General features: G+C 43.9%; 1 protein-coding gene across 5 annotated transcripts in view; it reads left to right on the top strand.

Annotated features, from left to right (window-relative positions):
* DHRS7B (dehydrogenase/reductase 7B) overlaps positions 1 to 19,060 on the top strand; it is a 34,672-nt gene that overhangs the window by 11,306 nt on the left and 4,306 nt on the right. For 3 of the 5 annotated variants that reach the window (XM_074965128.1, XM_074965124.1, XM_074965125.1), the window contains exons 2-6: positions 7,923 to 8,098; positions 12,001 to 12,116; positions 13,782 to 13,992; positions 15,029 to 15,121; positions 16,833 to 16,985. In XM_074965128.1, the coding sequence (XP_074821229.1) occupies positions 7,923 to 8,098; positions 12,001 to 12,116; positions 13,782 to 13,992; positions 15,029 to 15,121; positions 16,833 to 16,985 (749 nt within the window). Of the gene's footprint in view, positions 1 to 1,985; positions 2,210 to 3,715; positions 3,764 to 7,922; positions 8,099 to 12,000; positions 12,117 to 13,781; positions 13,993 to 15,028; positions 15,122 to 16,832; positions 16,986 to 19,060 lie in introns of those variants that run through there. The other 2 variants (XM_074965127.1, XM_074965126.1) reach the window with 2 other exon arrangements.

A 19,060-nucleotide genomic window follows, 5' to 3' on the forward strand; every position in this document is an offset into this window, starting at 1 on the left:
TTTGCATTTGGGGTTTTTTGACATTGTATGCTGGCAAAATTCTTAGTGTAAAAGCAGTTATGCCAACACAAAAATGCTTTTGCTGATATAGTTTATTTAATTTGGGGAATAAACTAAGCTTTGCAGGAAAAGCACTCTTTTGACAGTGAAAGCTGTGTCTACAGTAGTATGGTTTACCAGTAAAGCTATACTGGAAAACCTTTTCTAGTGTAGGCCTGGTCTTTGTGTAGGTCCTAGTGGATACCTGTCAACATTAGAAAAATCACAGTTGGCACCTTTGTTGGTAGTGTCAGCAAAGAGGCTATGAACAGAATGAGTTGTACAAACTTGAACTACCCATAGATGTAGTCCGTAGAGGTCAGGAAGACTGGTAAGACAGTGTGTGAGGAGGGAAGGAAATTGCCTCACTGCTGTGCATACTGTATCTTAGGGCTTGTCTACATTGGCACTTTACAGCACTGCAACTTTCTCGCTCAGGGGTGTGAAAAAACACTCCCCTGAGCACAGAAAGTTTCAGCACTGTAAAGTGCCAGCGCACACAGTGCACCAGCGCTGGGAGCGACGCCCCTCGGGGAGGTGGTCTTTTTAGAGTGCTGGAAGCCTCTCTCCCAGCGCTGTGTTGCAACTACACAAGCCACGTTAAAGCGCTGCCAGTGCAGACTAGCCCTGAGTCTGTGAATAAAGATAAGTGCAGGGCTCTCAAGCTAGTACCTTTCACTGCTGTTACACTCACTAATTATAACTTAAAGAAAACAGGGGAGGAGGGTGAAATTGGAGATAGGTTAATTTCCCCAAAATGTTTCAGATGGTGTTTGGTCTGACAGAATAATTTTTAGCAAGATATTCTTCTTGGCTTTTGAATCTTTTTTTTCTGTATTTGTCGGTGTTTTAGCTCGTGCAGTACTCCAAGCACCTCAGCAGAGGGCTTAGAAAGGGGGATTTAGAAATAAAGTTGAATGATCAAGTGAAGGGGGCTTAAAAAAAATTGCTGAGATTGAGAATGATCTGTCCTAAACTCCCAGTCTGGCAGTCATGTCAAGTGCTGAAAACATTCATTTTTTTTCCTGTCTCACAAGGAGATCACTGTATTGTATAATGACCACATGTCAAATCATACACAACACCATGAAATTTCCTATTGAAATACAGGTGTTTGTTTGACTTAAGATATGGTTTGTAGTAATGTCTACAAAATGAGCAGCTTGTAGAAATAAAGGTGCAAAAACTCAAGCCTCAAACTAAAACTAATACAGCTATGTCCATTTAAAAACAAAAAGCCCCAAACTACTGATTTATTGCTTTCTATTGTGTTCCACTATGTACAACAAAATTCAAACCCAAGATCCTTATCACTTGTGGCTCTTAGAGCATCCATGGCACTTTTTATAAGAGTAAGAGAGTTACCCCCATGTTTCAGAGTAGCAGCCATGTTAGTCTGTATTCGCAAAAAGAAAAGGAGGACTTGTGGCACCTTAGAGACTAACCAATTTATTTGAGCATAAGCTTTCGTGAGCTACAGCTCACTTCATTGGATGCATTCAGTGGAAAATACAGCGAGGAGATTTATATATACACAGAACATGAAAAGATGGGTGTTATCATACACACTGTAAGGAGAGTGATCACTTAAGATGAGAGTTAACCATGACATCCTGGCCAAATTCCAACTTGGGTTATTGCATTCTTTCTCCATAAATTCCCTCTGCCTTTTCAGTTGGATACAGAAGTTTTCAATTTCTGTGTCATGTTGGTGAATTTTGTGGAATGGCCACTGAGTGCCATCTTTGAAGTTTTAGTGATGGCTGATTGTCTCTGACAAAGGTTCACATTATTTTCAGTTCATAGAGTCCTTTGGAACAAATGGTGTTATGTAAGTGTAAACTACTGTTTTTAGGTAACTTAATTGTTTACATGTGTAGGAGTGCATGGCCATCCCCCCCGTCAGTCTCAGAGGGAGCCCACGCCCCCTCACTCTCGGGTTCCTAGCAAGGCAAGGGTTACTGGGGAAATAGTTTCTAAGGGCTTGTCTATACTACCGGCCGGATTGACCGGCAGCGATCAATCCAGTGACGGGGGGCGTCAATTTATCATGTCTAGTATAGACGCGATAAATCGACTGCTGATCGCTCTAGCATCGACTCCGGTACTCTACCCCAACGAGAAGTGCAAGGGGAATCGACGGGAGAGCGTCTCCTGTCGACACACCGCGGTAAGTAGATCTAAGTATGTCGACTACAGCTACATTATTCACGTAGCTGAAGTTGCGTAACTTAGATTGATTCCCCTCCCCACCCTGTAATGTAGATCAGCCCTAAGGCCCTTGCCCCCTAGGCAGGGCCAAGCTCCAGAGAGTCCAGGGGCTCAGGCCCTCAGCACCAAACAGTCTGACATCCTGGCTCTGCCAGACAGCAGACAAACACTAGTCTGTTGGCCTAAGGTGGGGAGGGTGCCACCCCAGGTGTGGGGTTGGCAGCAGGGCGTAGGGGGACCCAGGCCCACCCTACTGCACCAGGTCCCAGTCCAGGGTCCTAACAGTGGTAGAGGTTTCCACCACATGGTCAGTGGGGATCCAACTCAAACACTGACCTGGATTCAGGCAACAGCACAACCGGACTATCATCTGGTGTCCCTGGGCTACTTCCTATGCTCCCCTCATGGTATACCTGTTGTTTGGAGTTCTCCTCCAATCCCCGAGGTACACTGCTAATCGCAGCTCTGGCAGCTCTTCTGGGTCCTCGTTGCTGTAGAGGTTTCCATTGGGTTCAGTCTTCAGCAGGAGTCATCTGTCTCCTCCAGCAGCTCCAGCCCAACTGAACTGCAGGGCCTGCCTTTTATTCTTCCTGGCCTGCCCCTCTGCTTCCGGCAGGGTGGGCGTGAGTGTCCTGGCTTCTCCCACCAAGGGGCAGGCTGGGGAGGCCAAGCCCCATTGCTACAACATAGATTTAATCACTTCACGTTACACCTATATGTTTTTCTTATCAAATTCTGAATTAGTCTTTGAGCCTCAGTCTGTCATTTGCAGAGAACTCTCATGTGGTCACATGGAAATTCTGAGTTTGTTACCAACTAAAAATTGCTGTTCACTTTTCATGAGATCATTATAACAGTTTAATAGGTGATGTTTCTATAGCAGTTTTTTAAAGTCTTAGGTGTGATTTAAATTCCTCTCCAAAGTGGTTGGCTCAATAAAGAGATTAACTGATATGAAACATAAACAGCCCTGGGCCAAGCACTTAAGATACTGGGACATCTCAAGGATGGAGAGAAAGGAGGGGTTTGTTTTCGTTTTTCAAATGTAGTGTGATCTAGTTTCAGGGTCTCTACTCCACTGGAGAGTTGAACTACATTTGGAACCTGCTCCCACTCTGCAGAGATCTCACCTGGTCCATGAGTCTTTCCTTGCCCCTGCAAAGTACATAAAATTCATTATTCTTCCTGGTAGATGTTCTCTTCAGCCCCACCAGCACCAGCTTAAAAAATTAAGCTGCTCTCTCTTCAAAGGTTATTTTTGGTTTTTTTTCCCTCATTCTTCTCTATATAAGCAGCGGGACCTAAATGACCCTCACATCTCCAAGGTCACAGACAGTGTTCCTGAGGTCTGTTGCTAGAGGCTGTTCTTGGCAATGTCCTGCCAGTGTTGGAGTGAGAGTGGCTGCTTGGCCCCCTGCCACTTCTCAATTTAGATCTGTCTGCCCCGTGTCACCAGACCAGAGGGAGACACTATCACAGAGAGCCACTGCTGGCAAGGAAGCTCTTTTCAAAGGTAGGAGATTGTACTTTCTTCAGACCAAAGACAGTAGCTCTCACAGTACAGGGCTGCACTTCTTCCAGCACAGTCACTCCCCTACATAGGGGCTCTTCTCTCTTTTTGTTTTATTTTTTAAATGAGACCCTTTGCTTTCTAAAAATACCCTCACAGTTGCTACCATTTGTCATGTAAAGGACAACGTGATTCTAGGAGGCTGGAGTTACAGGAGAATAGGTATTATGAGAGACAGTTCTTCACTGTATAACTGTCTTAGGTTTGCGGTTTTTCATAGAGCCCCTTGGTACTTTAACTTGTCTCTGTTGCTTTCATGATCTCTTCTACTTGATAGGCAAGCCTTTTCACTCCTTCTGACTTCTACAGGCTTCTATTACCTTTCGCTTGGTTTGTTTTGAGGGGAAAAATTATTTGCATGTGTGGATGTGATCTGTTTTATACTATTTAGTCTTTTTGACAAGTTCCCAATAATTTGTATTTGTTTATATTCATTACAGTTTTTATTTGCCGTCCTGTTCAAGGTCCTTTCTCTTCCCCCACAATCTGTATGTTCTTCTGTGCTTTGGGGGATCGTGAGAGATATGATCAGTGATTTGCGACAGTTATGAGCTTGGAGTCCCCTCTTTTCCAGATAATTTGGTGTCATCTTAAACCTTCCTTCTAGCTGTCAGGAAAAGGTAGTGGATCCAAGTCTTGGAATGATGATGGTGGAATCTTGAACTTTGAAGCTGGAAGTCTGGGGAGTGCCCATTACGTCTTAAATTAACCAGCAGGGTTGATATATGGGCTGCCTCCTCGTATCTCTTCATGAGATCCCTTTTAGTTACTCTGAAATTTCATCAGGTTTTAGGCCTTCTGACCTTCTTTCCATAACCTTTTGAGTATTAATTTTGTGCTGTGGATAAAATCCTTGTTGATTCCTGGCCTGTATTCCTTCCCCAGTTCACAACTACTCATTCCTTCAACCCCCCTCCACCAAGTAAATCTCAAGAAAGCTGGTTAGGGCACATTCTGAGACCCTGTTGTGTCAGCAAAGATGACTGAAACTAATAGTACCCTGCTTAATAAATGAGAGCACACCCTGTACTGAATTCCTTGGTTTCTGTGGCCATCCATCCCAGGTTGGGTCTGCCTCCACGCTATCTGTACCTAAACTCTCACAGCAGGTCATTGCTGGGAGACTGGACACAAAAACTAAGGGCTAGATCTATCACCTATTAAAAGGGAATTCTGTGGACTTTAATGGGAGCTGCAGTAGTGCCCAAGGTGAGAGGTGTTCTTGCCTTTCATGAACCACTGAAATCCTTTCTATCAGGAAGTTAGTCTAACTGGCAGCTAGTAGAAGCTACTTCTGTCCCCCCCTTTTATGCATTTAGGAACTATCAAGCAGGGTCCAGGTTCCCTCTGATACTCTACAGTACGTGCCATTCCATATATAGACCAGAAAGCAAGGTAGGATAGGGTTTTCTATTCAAGCTATGACTAGTGAGCAAAACCCTCCCTGGAGTTTCCAACCCCATATGGCCAGGAGAGTAGCTCCCTCCTTGAATCAGTCTTAAAATGTCCTGAATGGTGGAGCCATCAGGCCATGCATTCTGTCCTTATTTTCATAATTCATTTCCTGGGCTACTGGGCAATTCCTTAATGGTTTTAAATTCCACTGGCGGAGTTGGTCCCTGATGATGATCTTGATTGAATGCAGGACCTTTGCTCTCCCCATAGAAAAATAGACTGTAGAACGGAATGGAATACAGCTACCTGGTGCCGTGTTTACTTGGGGCAAACTGTCCTCCAGCACCAAGAGACCCAGAGTGGACTAAGGTATTTTCTCTGTTGACCATGGAATCCAAGACGGTTGTTCCTTGGGCGCGGATGTTTACAAGATGGTTTGTAGTTTTTTACTTCTTATCCATTTTCTATGGGTGCTGCCTTTTGCTTTAATTGGATTCTCAAAAACCACAAGTGAAGAAAACAGCAGATTGCTGGGAGTTTTCACCAGCTGATAGGGAGCCACATATACACAAGTCACCTTCTTCTACAAAGCCTTTTTACCCCAAGACATGTGACTGTGAGGAACGGGCATAGTTGCTGGTATCCATGTTATGTTTTTTCATCCTCTTGTCTGATTAATGGTTTCACCGTTGGCCACTGCTGCAACTCTTATGCCATAGTGATGCTTTCCAAAGTGCTGAAGTGTTCCAGCACTGCAGATGGGATGTACTTGGTACATAATGCAACAAAGAAAGGGCTAAAGTGTGTTTGTGAGCATAAACAAAAGCCTATGTAAACATGACGTCTTGGCATTCCTTTGCCATATTTACTGTTTCAATGACTTCTATATTAAGCGTCTTCAGTTTTACAATTCAAAGAAATGATTGGGGTTTTTTTTACGTGTAAGTTGACCCTGAAAATGGAGCAGAGCTTAGCAATCTAGGTCTGAGGTACTTTAGCAATTCTTTCCTATGCTTATACCTCTACATTAAGATCAACCCTGATCTCTGTCCTGAGGTTTCAAGCCTGACTGAGTTGGGGCTTCCTTTGTCCTGGGATTCTTGTTTATAGAATTCCATTCCAATTCCATCCTCTGAGTCTCTCAGTGGCTGGCAAGCCTTCCTATTCAGGTAGGTATCTCTGATCATTCATATCCCCCCTATTTCACCAGTTCTTTCTTCCTCTTTTATTTTCCTCTCTCTCTGCCCTGTGTGGGAGGGAGAGTTATCCAGCGATTGGAACACTAGACTGGAAGTTGTAAAATCAAAGTCGTGCAGCTGGTTCACTGTGATCTTGAGGTGGAGATTAGGTCACTTGTCCAGTTTCCCCATTCATAAATGTGGAAATAGTAGAAAAAAGGCAACAAAAATTATTAGAGGTACAGAAAGGCTTCCAGATTCCAGTTTAGAAAGGAGATGAATAAGAAGTGATATGATAGACGAGAATAAAAAGTGTGGTGTACAGAAAAGGTGAGTCAGGCACTCATTTATGCTCTTTCAGAATGCAAAAACAAGGGGATGCTCAATGAAATTAAAAAGCAGCTTATTTTTGTGGTCAATAAACCAGATAACTGATCCCCACAACAGTCTGGTGCAGTAGGTAATTCTAATCAGTGTGAACTTGGACTCTGCAGAATTGCTATAGCTAACACATGGGAATTGTCCATATGCTGTCGAACAGGGTGGTTAGCACAGTCATTGTAAAACTGGTTAAAAGGTATTCTAGCCCCACTGTACATATGGGGAAACGGAGGCAAAGAGGTAAAGGGCCAGATTTTCAGAATAGCTCAGCTCCCTTATAGGCACCTCAATTAAATGGCCAATTCCCAGTGAAAACAGCTTAGATGCCTAGATGGGAGTTGAACATCTACCTTGCCATAACTTGTTCCAAAAACAAGGGTCAGTGCCAGGGCTCTTGCCTTCCAGTTTTGCACTCAGACTCTAGAGCATGGCCTCCTCTTGTTCTCTGTGGGTATACCTACACATTAAAGAAAAACCCGTGGCTGGCCCATGCCAGCCAACTCAGGCTCATGGGGCTCAGGCTGCGGGGCTGCTGCATAGACTTCTGGGCTCAGGAGCCTTCCCACCCCACAAGGTGGACTGGTTTATATCTACCTGGAATAATGCATAGGTACTTGTCTGTTATAGTCAGCATTTCGAGACTGTGGTGATAAATGCTATAGGAAAATCTAAGATGTTTTTATAGCATCACAGATGTGCAGACACTTCCCAGCCCCAAGGACCATGTGGTCCAACTGCTACGTGCACAAGAAAACACAAGAGAGTGAACAGAAATGTACAATGAGAGAAAAAGAGGCTGTTGGAAATGGAGTTTCCGAGCCTAACCGTGTAGCGAGGAACCTTAAGATGCCCAAAACCAAATGTCCTCGTGTGATGCTCAAATGGGCATTTAAGTATCTAAAATGGGCATTTACATGATACTACCAATTTTGTGCAGGATTTTGACATTTTCCTGAATGTGTCCGCATGAAAACTGGGTCCTGTGTGCTGGAAAGGGGCCAGGGTAGGGGGCAGAGAGTGGGTATGTGTATTTTAGCTTCTTAATCTGGTCAACATCCTAAAGGGGAAAAGGGACACCAACAGATTTCAAGCTCTTCCTAGCTTTTCTAGCTGTGAAATGCTTGTTTGCTTTCATTTTGTTGCTCTAGGAAGAACATTCACAAAGGGAAGCTCATGGATCTCACCTTCACAGCCATTGTCCCGCTGCTTCTCGGAAGCGTGGGGCTCTTCGCCCTCTTCAGGCTGCTGCAGCGAATGAGGATGCGAGCCTACCTCCAGGATGCAGTAGTGGTGATCACAGGAGCTACATCTGGCCTGGGGAAAGGTGGGTCTCCAAGTGCACTGCAAGTTGGCAGGAGGATGGGAGTCTGGGGCGCAGAGGGGTCTGAAGAGGTATTGTTTGTTCAGAGCCACACCGTTGTGAACATGTAACAGCACGGAGCAGAACGTTTCTGTGCCTTTGCACCTTGGAGAGGTACTGAGAATAGCCGTACATCCAAACCAATCACAGCCGCCCAAACTATACGCTTCCATGTAGGATACCATACCTCAGCACTTACTAGTAAGGCCCCTATTGTTTGTTTATATAAACTTGAGAGCTCATTGAAGTGAATGACTGGTAGCAGAGACCCTATGCTGTCAGGGGTCTTTGCCCACCTAACATACTGGGAAAGCCAGGAGAGCAGACTGACAGATCCTACAGATACATGGAAAATTCAGAGACTCTTATGTCAACTTTATAAATGCTAGATGTATTTGTATGGGCTGGGTTTGTATTCTGGCTCCATGGGAAAGTTACAGGAGTTTTATACAGGAACTAAAATCATTGGAGGAGGGGGGCAATTTAATGCACATCTCTAGGTTGGTAATAAGTCTGGAGAAGCCTCACATTGCATAGACTGGTTTGATGGGGAGAGAACGGCCACTCAGATCTGATCCAAGAACTTACATGGGACTGTGAGGGACAGGCCCTGCGAAAGGACCTGGCATCCTTTAAAACTTGCGAGGGTCTCTGTAAGGTAGATGGGTGACCCTTGGTAAGATAGAAGTGTGTACAGGAGTTGTTCATTGTTTTAAGATTTGTCTTCTCTGAAATGCTGTTGTTCTGAATAAATACTTTGCTTTATGAAAGCTGGCTGGTCCCTGGTTAACCCTGTCATTGTCACTGAGAGAACAGGACTGCAGGCACTGAACTAAAGTCAGACCTGCTGAAAGGATTTCAGAGAATTGCCAGAGAATTTAGAGAGTTGTGGGACTCCCTAGAAGCCTGAGACCTAAGTGGGGTGCCCTCAAGGAGGACACAAAGGGCTTAAAGGTGCAGATACCTCAAGAACTGTGACACAGACCATTTCTAAAAGACCTTCTGGAGCTGGTGGTCTGGACTCGTCTCCTCTTGTACTTCCAGATTATATTTTCCGCAGTCTGTTCCTGTCCACAGTTATGGGGCATGATTCTATGCATGCTTCTCTCTCCTTGGGTGCAGTTTCCAAGTGGGCAAATTTTAAGTTCAAACACTCCACCCCACCACTGTCAGTGGGAGCCAAGAACTTTAAGAAATACAAAGGTGGTTCATTTAAACAGCCATTAAGTATGTGACCTGGTAGCTTTTGTCAGTGGGAGACTTATGAGCTGCCTGGGTGGATGTGCTCTATAATTCTTCTTCCCAGAATTGCCTTAAAAAACTTAGTGTCCTTTCTGCTGTGTTGTGTCTTCTCGTTGCCACTTGTACAGCTTGTGTGTGTACTACCTTTTTGTGTGGATTTGTCCTTGAGGAGCAGCAACCTACTAGCAAAATGGTCAAAATATACTGGATGCCCATCTCAGCCAGTCAGAACTGAAGATCTGCAAGTGTGAGGGGGCGGGAGGCAGGGAGGAGTATCATGTTTCATGTTTGGAAGAGAGACAGAACCAGTGTCCTGGGAGAGACCTTTGAAGTCCAAGTAGCGTATTACAATTTAAATGCCATACATTTATTGGGAGTCGCTTTCCTACTTGTTGCTTTTTCAACTAAGGAGCAAGAAGGGATCCTCCCAGCCAATGTTCCCTCTAATTTTTGACACGCCGTGTGTGCAAAAAATTTCTTCTGTGCAAATTTTTGTGTGCATGGTGTTTCACCGTGTGTGCGGGGTTTAGGATCTGTGTGCGCATGCACACACACACAGCTTGGAGGGAACAGTGCTCCCAGCCCAAAGTTCTTATCCCCTTTTCAAATTTTAGTTCCACCCATTATGCAATCAGTTTTCCTCTCTTATAGGCTCTGCTGCATTAAAACCCCAAGAAGAGCTTATGCCATCTTTTTTCCCAGGGCTATTTATACATTGACACATCTAATTACCCTTGGCTATGTATTGTTCCGCACCCTTAAATGTCATCACAAAGCAGTCTAGTGTAATGAATAAGGGACTTATTTCATTAGGTCATGATCAAAGGGCGTGGAAGAACATAAAGCTGCCCTAGTAGTTAAGAATTACACCAGAAATAAATAGCCCTGAGAGAGGGATAACATCATGTTATTTTTTGTTGCCTTTTCTTAAGGGTTAGAATAATAGTAGCTGGGTGGATAAGAGTTATCATTAGGGCCCCTACCAAATTCACGGCCATGAAAAACATGTCACAGACTGTGAAATCTGGTCTTGGGTGCTCTTACCCTATATTATACAGATTTTACAGGGGAGACCAGCATTTCTCAAATTGGGCATCCCAACCCAAAAGGGAGTTGCAGGGGGGTCACAGGGTTATTGTCATCCTTACTTCTGCATTGCCTTCAGAGCTGGGTGGCTGGACAGAGGCAGCTGTTAGTGGGGCACTCAGCTCTGAAGGCAGTGTCCCGCAGACAGCAGTGCAGAAGTAAGGATGGCAATACTATACCAGGCCATCCTTACTTCTGCGCTGTTGCTGCTGGCGATGGCTCTGCCATCAGAGCTGGGCTCCCAGCCCGCAGCTGCCGCTCTCCAGCTTCCCAGCTCTGAAGGCAGCGCCGCAGCCAGCAGCAGTTCAGAGGTAAGGGTAGAAGTACTGCAACCCTCCCTACAATAACCTTGCGACACCCCCCCGCCCCCCCCCCACAACTCCTTATGGGTTAGGACCCCGAAATTACAGCACCGTGAAATTTCAGATTTAAATAGCTGAAATAATGAAATTTATTTTAAAAATCCTATTACTGTGAAATTGACCAAAATGGACTGTGAATTAGGGATGTAAAATAGTAAACGGTTAGTCAGTAAGCATTAGTCTTACCAGTTAACTGTCCTAACCATTAACCACAGCTGTGCCGACCATACTGGCCAGCAGGAGTGGCCCCAACGGTTAATCAGTTAAACAATATAATTTTAATCATTTAAACGGTTAACTTTTTTAAACAATATTTACATCCCTACCATGAATTTGGTAGGGACCTAGTTATCTCACTGCAATGCCAGGCTGTAGTCTCCCTTCATAGAGAATGAAGCTGCCATTATCCATGACCCTAGTGCATTTGGCTAGGAATGATTTTCCAAGGCCCCTGATGGACACACTGCCTCTTCAGGCATCTGCAACATTTGTTATGTCCCTCCTCCCCATCTCTCTCCACCTTCCAATGGCATAAGGCATTTGCTTCTAGTCCAGGAATGTTAAAATACTGGACCTTAAACTACAACTTTGATTTACAGAAAAACTAGTTTAGATCCTTTTTTGAGGCAATGATTTCCATTGCACTGGCATCTAGAGGCTAAGGCCCCGGTGTGCTAGGCACTGTATATGCACAACAAAAAGATGGTCCTTACCCAAAAGATTTTACTTTATGTTTTAAGACTAGGGACAACAGGTGGACATGGGGAACGTAAGGGGACAGTAACATAGTTATGAGCAGTGGCCAGAACACGCCAACTGCCTAACCATTGTTAAGTGTTTCTAAAAGACAGAGCTTCTCTCTTACTCCAAGGCCTTTCTGCTGGGACTCATGCTTCTGAGGCAGCCTGGCTTTTCAGACAAAAGATGAAAAATTAAGATACTACTGTAAAAATAAAAAGCTTTTCTATTAGAAATGTGGTATAAACAAAATGTGTCTTGCTATGGGTTTAAGATTCTGTTGGCGGGTTTGTGAGATGATGTGGTCACGTGATTAACATGGCCATCTCCAGCCCATACTAATGGGATCTTTAGTGCATGTCTCCAGCTATAAAATAGATACAAAATCCGTTTCTGGCATTAAAACGTCTGCTCTTCTTTTACCCCCTTCCTCCAAAGAATGTGCAAAAGCTTTCCATGCAGCTGGTTCCAGACTGGTGCTCTGTGGCAGAAATGGTGAGAGACTGCAGGACCTGGTGCAGGAGCTCTCTGCCAAGGCCAATCACGCAAAGAATGTAAGTGTAGGGAGAGAATGGGCTGTTACATCCTGGTGCTGGGTTTGCTGTTCATTCCATTACAGGATATGCAGAATTTCTTGTTGGCTGTGTTGAATGAGAAAGTTGCAATCCTGCAATTATCAGCAGTTTATGCTGCATGTATGGGAGTATAATCTAGTGATGTGTCCTGTCTTGCAGAAAATGTTCATGAGTCAACCAGCTTAAAAATGATGCATGATTTAACAAACCAAGTGTGTGCATGCAGGGTATAGACCTGTACCTCGGGCACAATAACTTAACTGACTTTAATTTTGTTTTTGATCTCTACCTATGAAATTGGTTGGATAAAAGAATAGTATCTGGCCACTGAAGTTCTTCTTAATGGTGCAGGTACAATCCCAGGATAATAGAACGTGCTGGGACTCTTTGACCATATCCGACTTATTTTATCTAACAAAGTAGTAACACACAGGAGCAAGAGAGATTCCAGGGGGATCGCACTTGCTCACTCCCTGCCTGCCTGGTGTTGGGAGCAGACCAAAGCGCAGTGCACTCCAGCTATTCTGTACTGACTTATTGGCCCACAGGGGGCTGTTACATGTTGACTCAACTTAGAGCTGCCGTAGGGAGGTGCAAAGGTGATTTAAAGCTGCCTTTTGATCCTCTCTCTCACCTTGTTCCTGCACCAGGTGCAGAAAAGGAGCAACATAGAACTGAGGCCCTTAGTTGTATCTCTCTCTGTCCTAACAACGCATCCCTCCCAAACAGAACAGAACAAACTGGAGGGATGTGTGTATGGTACCTCCATGCACTCTGGCATTTACTTCCACAACTCTAAGCAACACAAGAATTTTCTGCTGTGCTCTTGGGCCAGATGATGATGCCATTTCTGTTTCCTCATTAAATAGCTCTTTGTCTCTGCTACTTCCACCCTTCACATTGCCACAAACCCTTCCCTAATGCAGAAGGGTGATCCATGTTTGTAAAGTGTTACCAGTCTACTGCGGCTCAGATCCCCAGTAGTTTGAGGATGGGACTGCTTGGAGGATGTGGGTAGGGAAGAAGAGTGGACTATTCCCGATAGGGACTGTCCTACGGAAGTCTGACAGGATATAACAAGTAGAAGAAAATTGATCTCCACACCACTCCATTTCATTACCCTTGTTACTTCCAGTGCTGGGAAGATCAAGAGGTGGCCCAGTTGTGAGGATCATAACGTTCTAAGATGTGGCCAGGGGCAGGCACCCTCTCTACCAGTAATACTCAGACCTCAGTGTTTCAGGATCAGCATTACCCAAAAGAGTCACAGTAGTGTGAATTCATTGTTTCATTTACCAAGCCTCAGTCTAAAGTATCACTGCTCGATGCTATGGAAGTGTGCTCTGAGATTGACATGGTCCTAGCATACAGTTCTTCAGATTAAGATGGAACATTGCATGCTGGAACCTGTAGTTTCTTGAGTCCATACCAAAGGAAATGGAAATTTTCCTCTATTGATGATTGTGGGCTCCTTCCAAGTAGCCACTGCAGCCTATGATCGGACAAAGATTGGGTGATCCTGCCTTCCCAGCTTTGAAGGTACATTCCTCTTCTTTGCACCTTCTCCCTAAGAAATGGGAATGAATGGGCAGAATGTCCAGGAGCCCAGAAGAAGCCTTTTGCTAACATGTAGTTTGTTCACAGATACACAAACCTTTCACTGTGATCTTTGACCTCTCTGATACTAAAATGGTAGTAAGTGCTGCTGAAGAGATCCTGAAGTGTGTGGGTCATGTGGACATACTGATCAACAATGCAGGGATCAGTTACCGAGGAACGATATTGGACACGGGGATGGATGTGGACAAAAAAGTGATGGAAACCAACTACTTTGGTCCTATAGCATTCACAAAAGGTACATGCTACTTCTCCCTTCCTCATGCATTCAAGCAGGGCTGTTTCTTAGCTCTTCAGATCAGGATTACCTCTGCCCCTTGTTCTAATTGCCTACCCATTGCTCTCTGCTTTACATTGCCACCCCATTCTTAATCCTAATAAGATTTTTCAGAAAAGACCTCCTGAACTCTTTGCTCTCTCAATTCTCAGAGGCCCTTGCACTAAAATAGTTTCTTCTGTAATTGTTGCATATCCATATTATTTGTGTATCCCTGGTGACAGCCCTATTGTGTTTGTCTGGTTTGGAAAAGTTTCTATGTAGACAGAAAAACTGGGATCCGTCTGGGAAGTAGTTACCTGACACGAGTTTAGAAATATTGAAACCAAGAGCAAAAGCACCCTTTATCACTTCCGAGAGGCATTTCCTTCTGCCAAGCCACAGAGGGTTAGAAAAAGACAGACACCTTTATTGATAGCATATCTTACTCTACACAGAAGTAATTTGCCTCTCCTCCTTTTGTAACATTTCTGTTGCTCCCTGCCACTTTTGCTGTAGAATGTAAACCGTCCAGTCCTGCCTAAAATTGCCCAGAGTTTAGATGGGCTCAGCAGAGCCAGTCTTCTGTGAACTGTGCTTAGTTGCTTTGGCTTAACTAGAATCCCAGCTGAAGCTGCAGTTAGTGTTCAGGTTTAAAATGACAATCATGGTGCACGCAACCCTTTTGACCCCAAGGAGGGTGGTTCATGAATCATTAGGAGTGTGTAGAATAGTTCATAATGGAGGGTGCCTCTGGTATTGCAGTCTCAAGTGGAGCTGGAAGATTGGGGTTGGGGGAGAAGAACAAGGAGAGAATGGACCTTATTGGCATTGCTTAATCTGGGGCCTAACAAGGGGCTTTCACTTTAATGTGAGCATCTTGTTAACCAGTGTCCCCTGGCCCTGCTCCTAAATTGGATCAGCAGACCTTAGATGACCCCAGGTGTCATAGTGACATGGCTCTTATGAACACTGATTCTGGTTAACAGTAACAGCAATTATTAATCTCTCTCTGTAGCTCTTCTGCCCTCCATGATCAAAAGACAACAAGGCCACATTGTGGTGATCAGCAGCGTTCAAGGCAAAATAAGCATTCCTTTCAGATCAGCATGTAAGTAGCTGTACGCAGGACGGGGAATAGGAGTCCAGGGTACTTGAGTGGAGGGCTGAATATTTGGATACTATCTCCACTGCTCCCATCCTTGGAGGAGGCACTATGCATGGAATGCAAGAGCTGTGGAACATTCTCAGTGTGGGCTCAACCCTCTGACACAGTGGTCAGAAGTGTTCAAGGGAGGGGAGCCTTGATCATAAGTCTTAAAATCTTCATACACTGAAGCGCTGGTCTAAAATTCTCATGGGAGGGAGGCTAGACTCTCCTTCCTTCCCTGACAGCTTCATGGCATCGATCCATGCTAATGTCTGAGAGCCCCTGCAAACTTTAGTTACTAGGATTTAGCTCCATAATGGTACTGCTGTTTATCCATGGTCTTTTCCTGGCTGCTGCGTGACAGTTCTCCCTGGGTGTAAGGATCCTGGGAATGTAGAAGCGAATCCTGTTACTTAAAGAGCACAGTGTTTTTATCAAATCCATAAGCAGATAAGGTCTTTGGCATGAAGAGCCTGCAGTCGAATTTGGACATATAAGGGTAATAATTCAGACTCACTCAAGACGAGCCATCTGTGAAAAAATTAGTGTAGGAGACCTCAAGGAAATAGAGATTTGAAAGGAGAGAGGGAGAGTGCTTGAAACATGGGAAATTGGAGACCATTTCAAGCATAGACTGCAGGATGGAAAGAAGATACAAAGCTGAGAGATAAGAGGGAACAGCAAATAAGGAGGAATGCACAGACGGGTTGTACGATGAAATGAGTGGAACTGTAAAGAGTCTGGTAGGGGAGGAGCTTGAACTTGATATAGAAGGAGAGGGGAAGCCAGTGAAGGGTTTCAAGAAGGGGTTGTGATGTGTTCAGAGCAGCAGCAGCAGAAGATAACAATGGTGATGTTTTGAATAGATTAGGTTGGGGGAGAACAAGATAAGCTGAAATAGTTGATACAATATGCTCCAGGCCTGGACCCAGGTTTTGGAAGTTGGGGTGATGAAGAGAATATGGATTTTAGAGACCACATAAGTGACAGGACTTAATGAGAGCCTGAATGTGGGTTGGAGTAGGGAAGAAAAGAGATTCCAATTATATAATCTTGCAGACTCCATGATGGGGGAGAATTAGAGTGTTCCTATTGGACTGGGAAGAGAGACTTTGGGCAGTAGCTCAATTGAGGTGGGGGGGATGCATGGAAAAAAAGGTGAATAAATCCTGCCTAGGTTGTATTACTTGTCTCTGCTCCCACCTAGTTGTATGATCAGGTTTTTAATTAAGTAAATGTATTTGAAAGAAGCCACTCCCTGAACCTGCTCTATACCTTGTCATATCAGGCCCTGCTGTCCTGCTATTGGGAATTATATTCCTGCTCTGCCTCAGCCATGTATTTCCTCAATTGCTCTTCTATGCTGAACTCCAGCTCTCTTATCAAATGTGAGAGGCAGTATTGATTGTTCCAGGGCCTTCAGCCCACGTCTGATATTAAGCCCTGTATCCTAGCCAGCTTCCAATTTGGGTAATGACATTTTGCCTTTTGAAAATGCCTCTAACTTCCATTAAGAGTTGCTGTTCTTCACTTCTTGTAATGAAGCAATATAGTGTTGCGGTGTGCTGTTAAATGGTGCTGTGCTTTAGTGACAAAGGGGTTGCAGGTGAAAAAATTTGCCTGAACCCTGCTCCTCCCCCCTCTGACTGCACGCCCAAGTTGTGTTTTGCAGATGCAGCGTCCAAGCATGCCACCCAGGCCTTTTTTGACTGCCTGCGAGCGGAGATGGAACAGTATGAAATCGATGTGACTGTTGTGAGCCCTGGCTATATTCAGACAAACCTGTCTGTCAATGCTGTAACTGCAGATGGATCTCGCTATGGAGGTGAGGATTGGCCTTCTGCCAAATTAAATGTAAAAATTTAATAAGAGCCAAAAACTCAAAAGGTAATAACAAAATGTTTTTTAAGTACATCAGAAGCAGGAAGCCTGCTAAACAACCAGTGGGGCCCCTGGATGATCGAGATACAAAAGGAGCACTTAAAGATGATAAAGTCATCGCAGAGAAACTAAATGAATTTTGCTTCACAGCTGAGGATGTTAGGGAGATTCCCAAACCTGAGCCGTCTTTTGTAGGTGACAAACTTTGAGGAATTGTCACAGATTGAAGTGTCACTAGAGGAGGTTTTGGAATTAATTGAGAAACTTAACAGTAACAAGTCACTGGGACCAGATGGCATTCGCCCAAGAGTTCTGAAAGAACTCAGATGTGAAATTGCAGAACTATTAACTATGGTTTGTAACCTGTCCTTTAAATCAACTACTATACCCAGGGACTGGAAGATAGCTAATGTAACGCCAATATTTAAGAAGGGCTCTAGAGGTGATCCTGGCAATTACAGACCAGTAATTAGTTAATTACGGCAATTACAGTACCGGGCTAATTAGTTGAAACAATAAAATTGTCAGACACTTAGAAGAACATAAATTGTTGCACAAAAGTCAACATGGTTTCTGTAAAGGGATATCATGTTTTACTAATTTATTAGAGTTCTTTGAGGGGGTCAACAAACATGTGGAGAAGGAGGATCCAGTGGACATAGTGTACAGTAACTCCTCACTTAGTCGTCCCGGTTAACGTTGTTTCGTTGTTACGTTGCTGATCAATTAGGGAACGTGTTCATTTAAAGTTGTGCAATGCTCCACTATTATGTTGTTTGGCTGCCTGCTTTATAATATACCTGTAATTAAATTGCTTGTTTAAAATGTATATAATGCCTTTTGTCTGGCAAAAAAAAAATTTCCCTGGAACCTAACCCCCCCTAGTTACATTAATTCTTATGGGGAAATTGGATTCACTTAACATCGTTTCATTTAAAGTTACATTTTTCAGGAACATAACTACAATGTTAAGTGAGGAATTACTGTACTTAGATTTCCAGAAAGCCTTTGACAAGGTCCCTCACCACAGGCTCTTACGTAAATTAAGTTGTCATGGGATAAGAGGGAAGATCCTTTCTTGGATTGAGAATTGGTTAAAAGACAGGGAACAAAGGGTAGGAATAAATGGTAAATTTTCAGAATGGAGAGGGGTAACTAGTGGTGTTCCTCAAGGGTCAATCCTAGGACGAATTCTATTCAACTTATTCATAAATGATCTGGAGAAAGGGGTAAACAGTGAGGTGGCCAAGTTTGCAGATGTTACTAAACTGCTCAAGATAGTTAAGATCAAAGCAGACTGTGAAGAACTTCAAAAAGGTCTCACAAAATTAAGTGATTGGGCAACAAAATGGCAAATGAAATTTAATGTGGATAAATGTAAAGTAATGCACATTGGAAAAAATAACCCCAACTATATATACAATATGATGGGGGCTAATTTAGCTACAGCTAATCAGGAGAAAGATCTTGGAGTCATCGTGGATATTTCTCTGAAGACGTCCACGCAGTGTGCAGCAGCAGTCAAAAAAGCAAATGGGATGTTAGGAATCATTTAAAAAGGGATAGAGAATAAGACGGAGAATATCTTATCGCCCTTATATAAATCCATGGTACGCCCACATCTTGAATACTGCGTACAGATGTGGTCCCCTCATCTCAAAAAAGATATACTGGCATTGGAAAAGGTTCAGAAAAGGGCAACTAAAATGATTAGGGGTTTGGAACGGGTCCCATATGAGGAGAGATTAAAGAGGCTAGGACTTTTCAGCTTGGAAAAGAGGAGACTAAGGGGGGATATGATAGAGGTATATAAAATCATGAGTGGTGTGGGAAAGTGAATAAGGAAAAGTTATTTACTTGTTCCCATAATAAAAACTAGGGGCCACCAAATGAAATTAATGGGTAGCAGGTTTAAAACAGATAAAAGGAAGTTCTTCTTCACTCAGTGCACAGTCAACCTGTGGAACTCCTTGCCTGAGGAGGTTGTGAAGGCTAGGACTATAACAGGGTTTAAAAGAG

The sequence above is a fragment of the Natator depressus genome, chromosome 10 (assembly GCF_965152275.1).
Source record: "Natator depressus isolate rNatDep1 chromosome 10, rNatDep2.hap1, whole genome shotgun sequence".
NCBI classification, from domain to species: Eukaryota; Metazoa; Chordata; order Testudines; family Cheloniidae; genus Natator; species Natator depressus.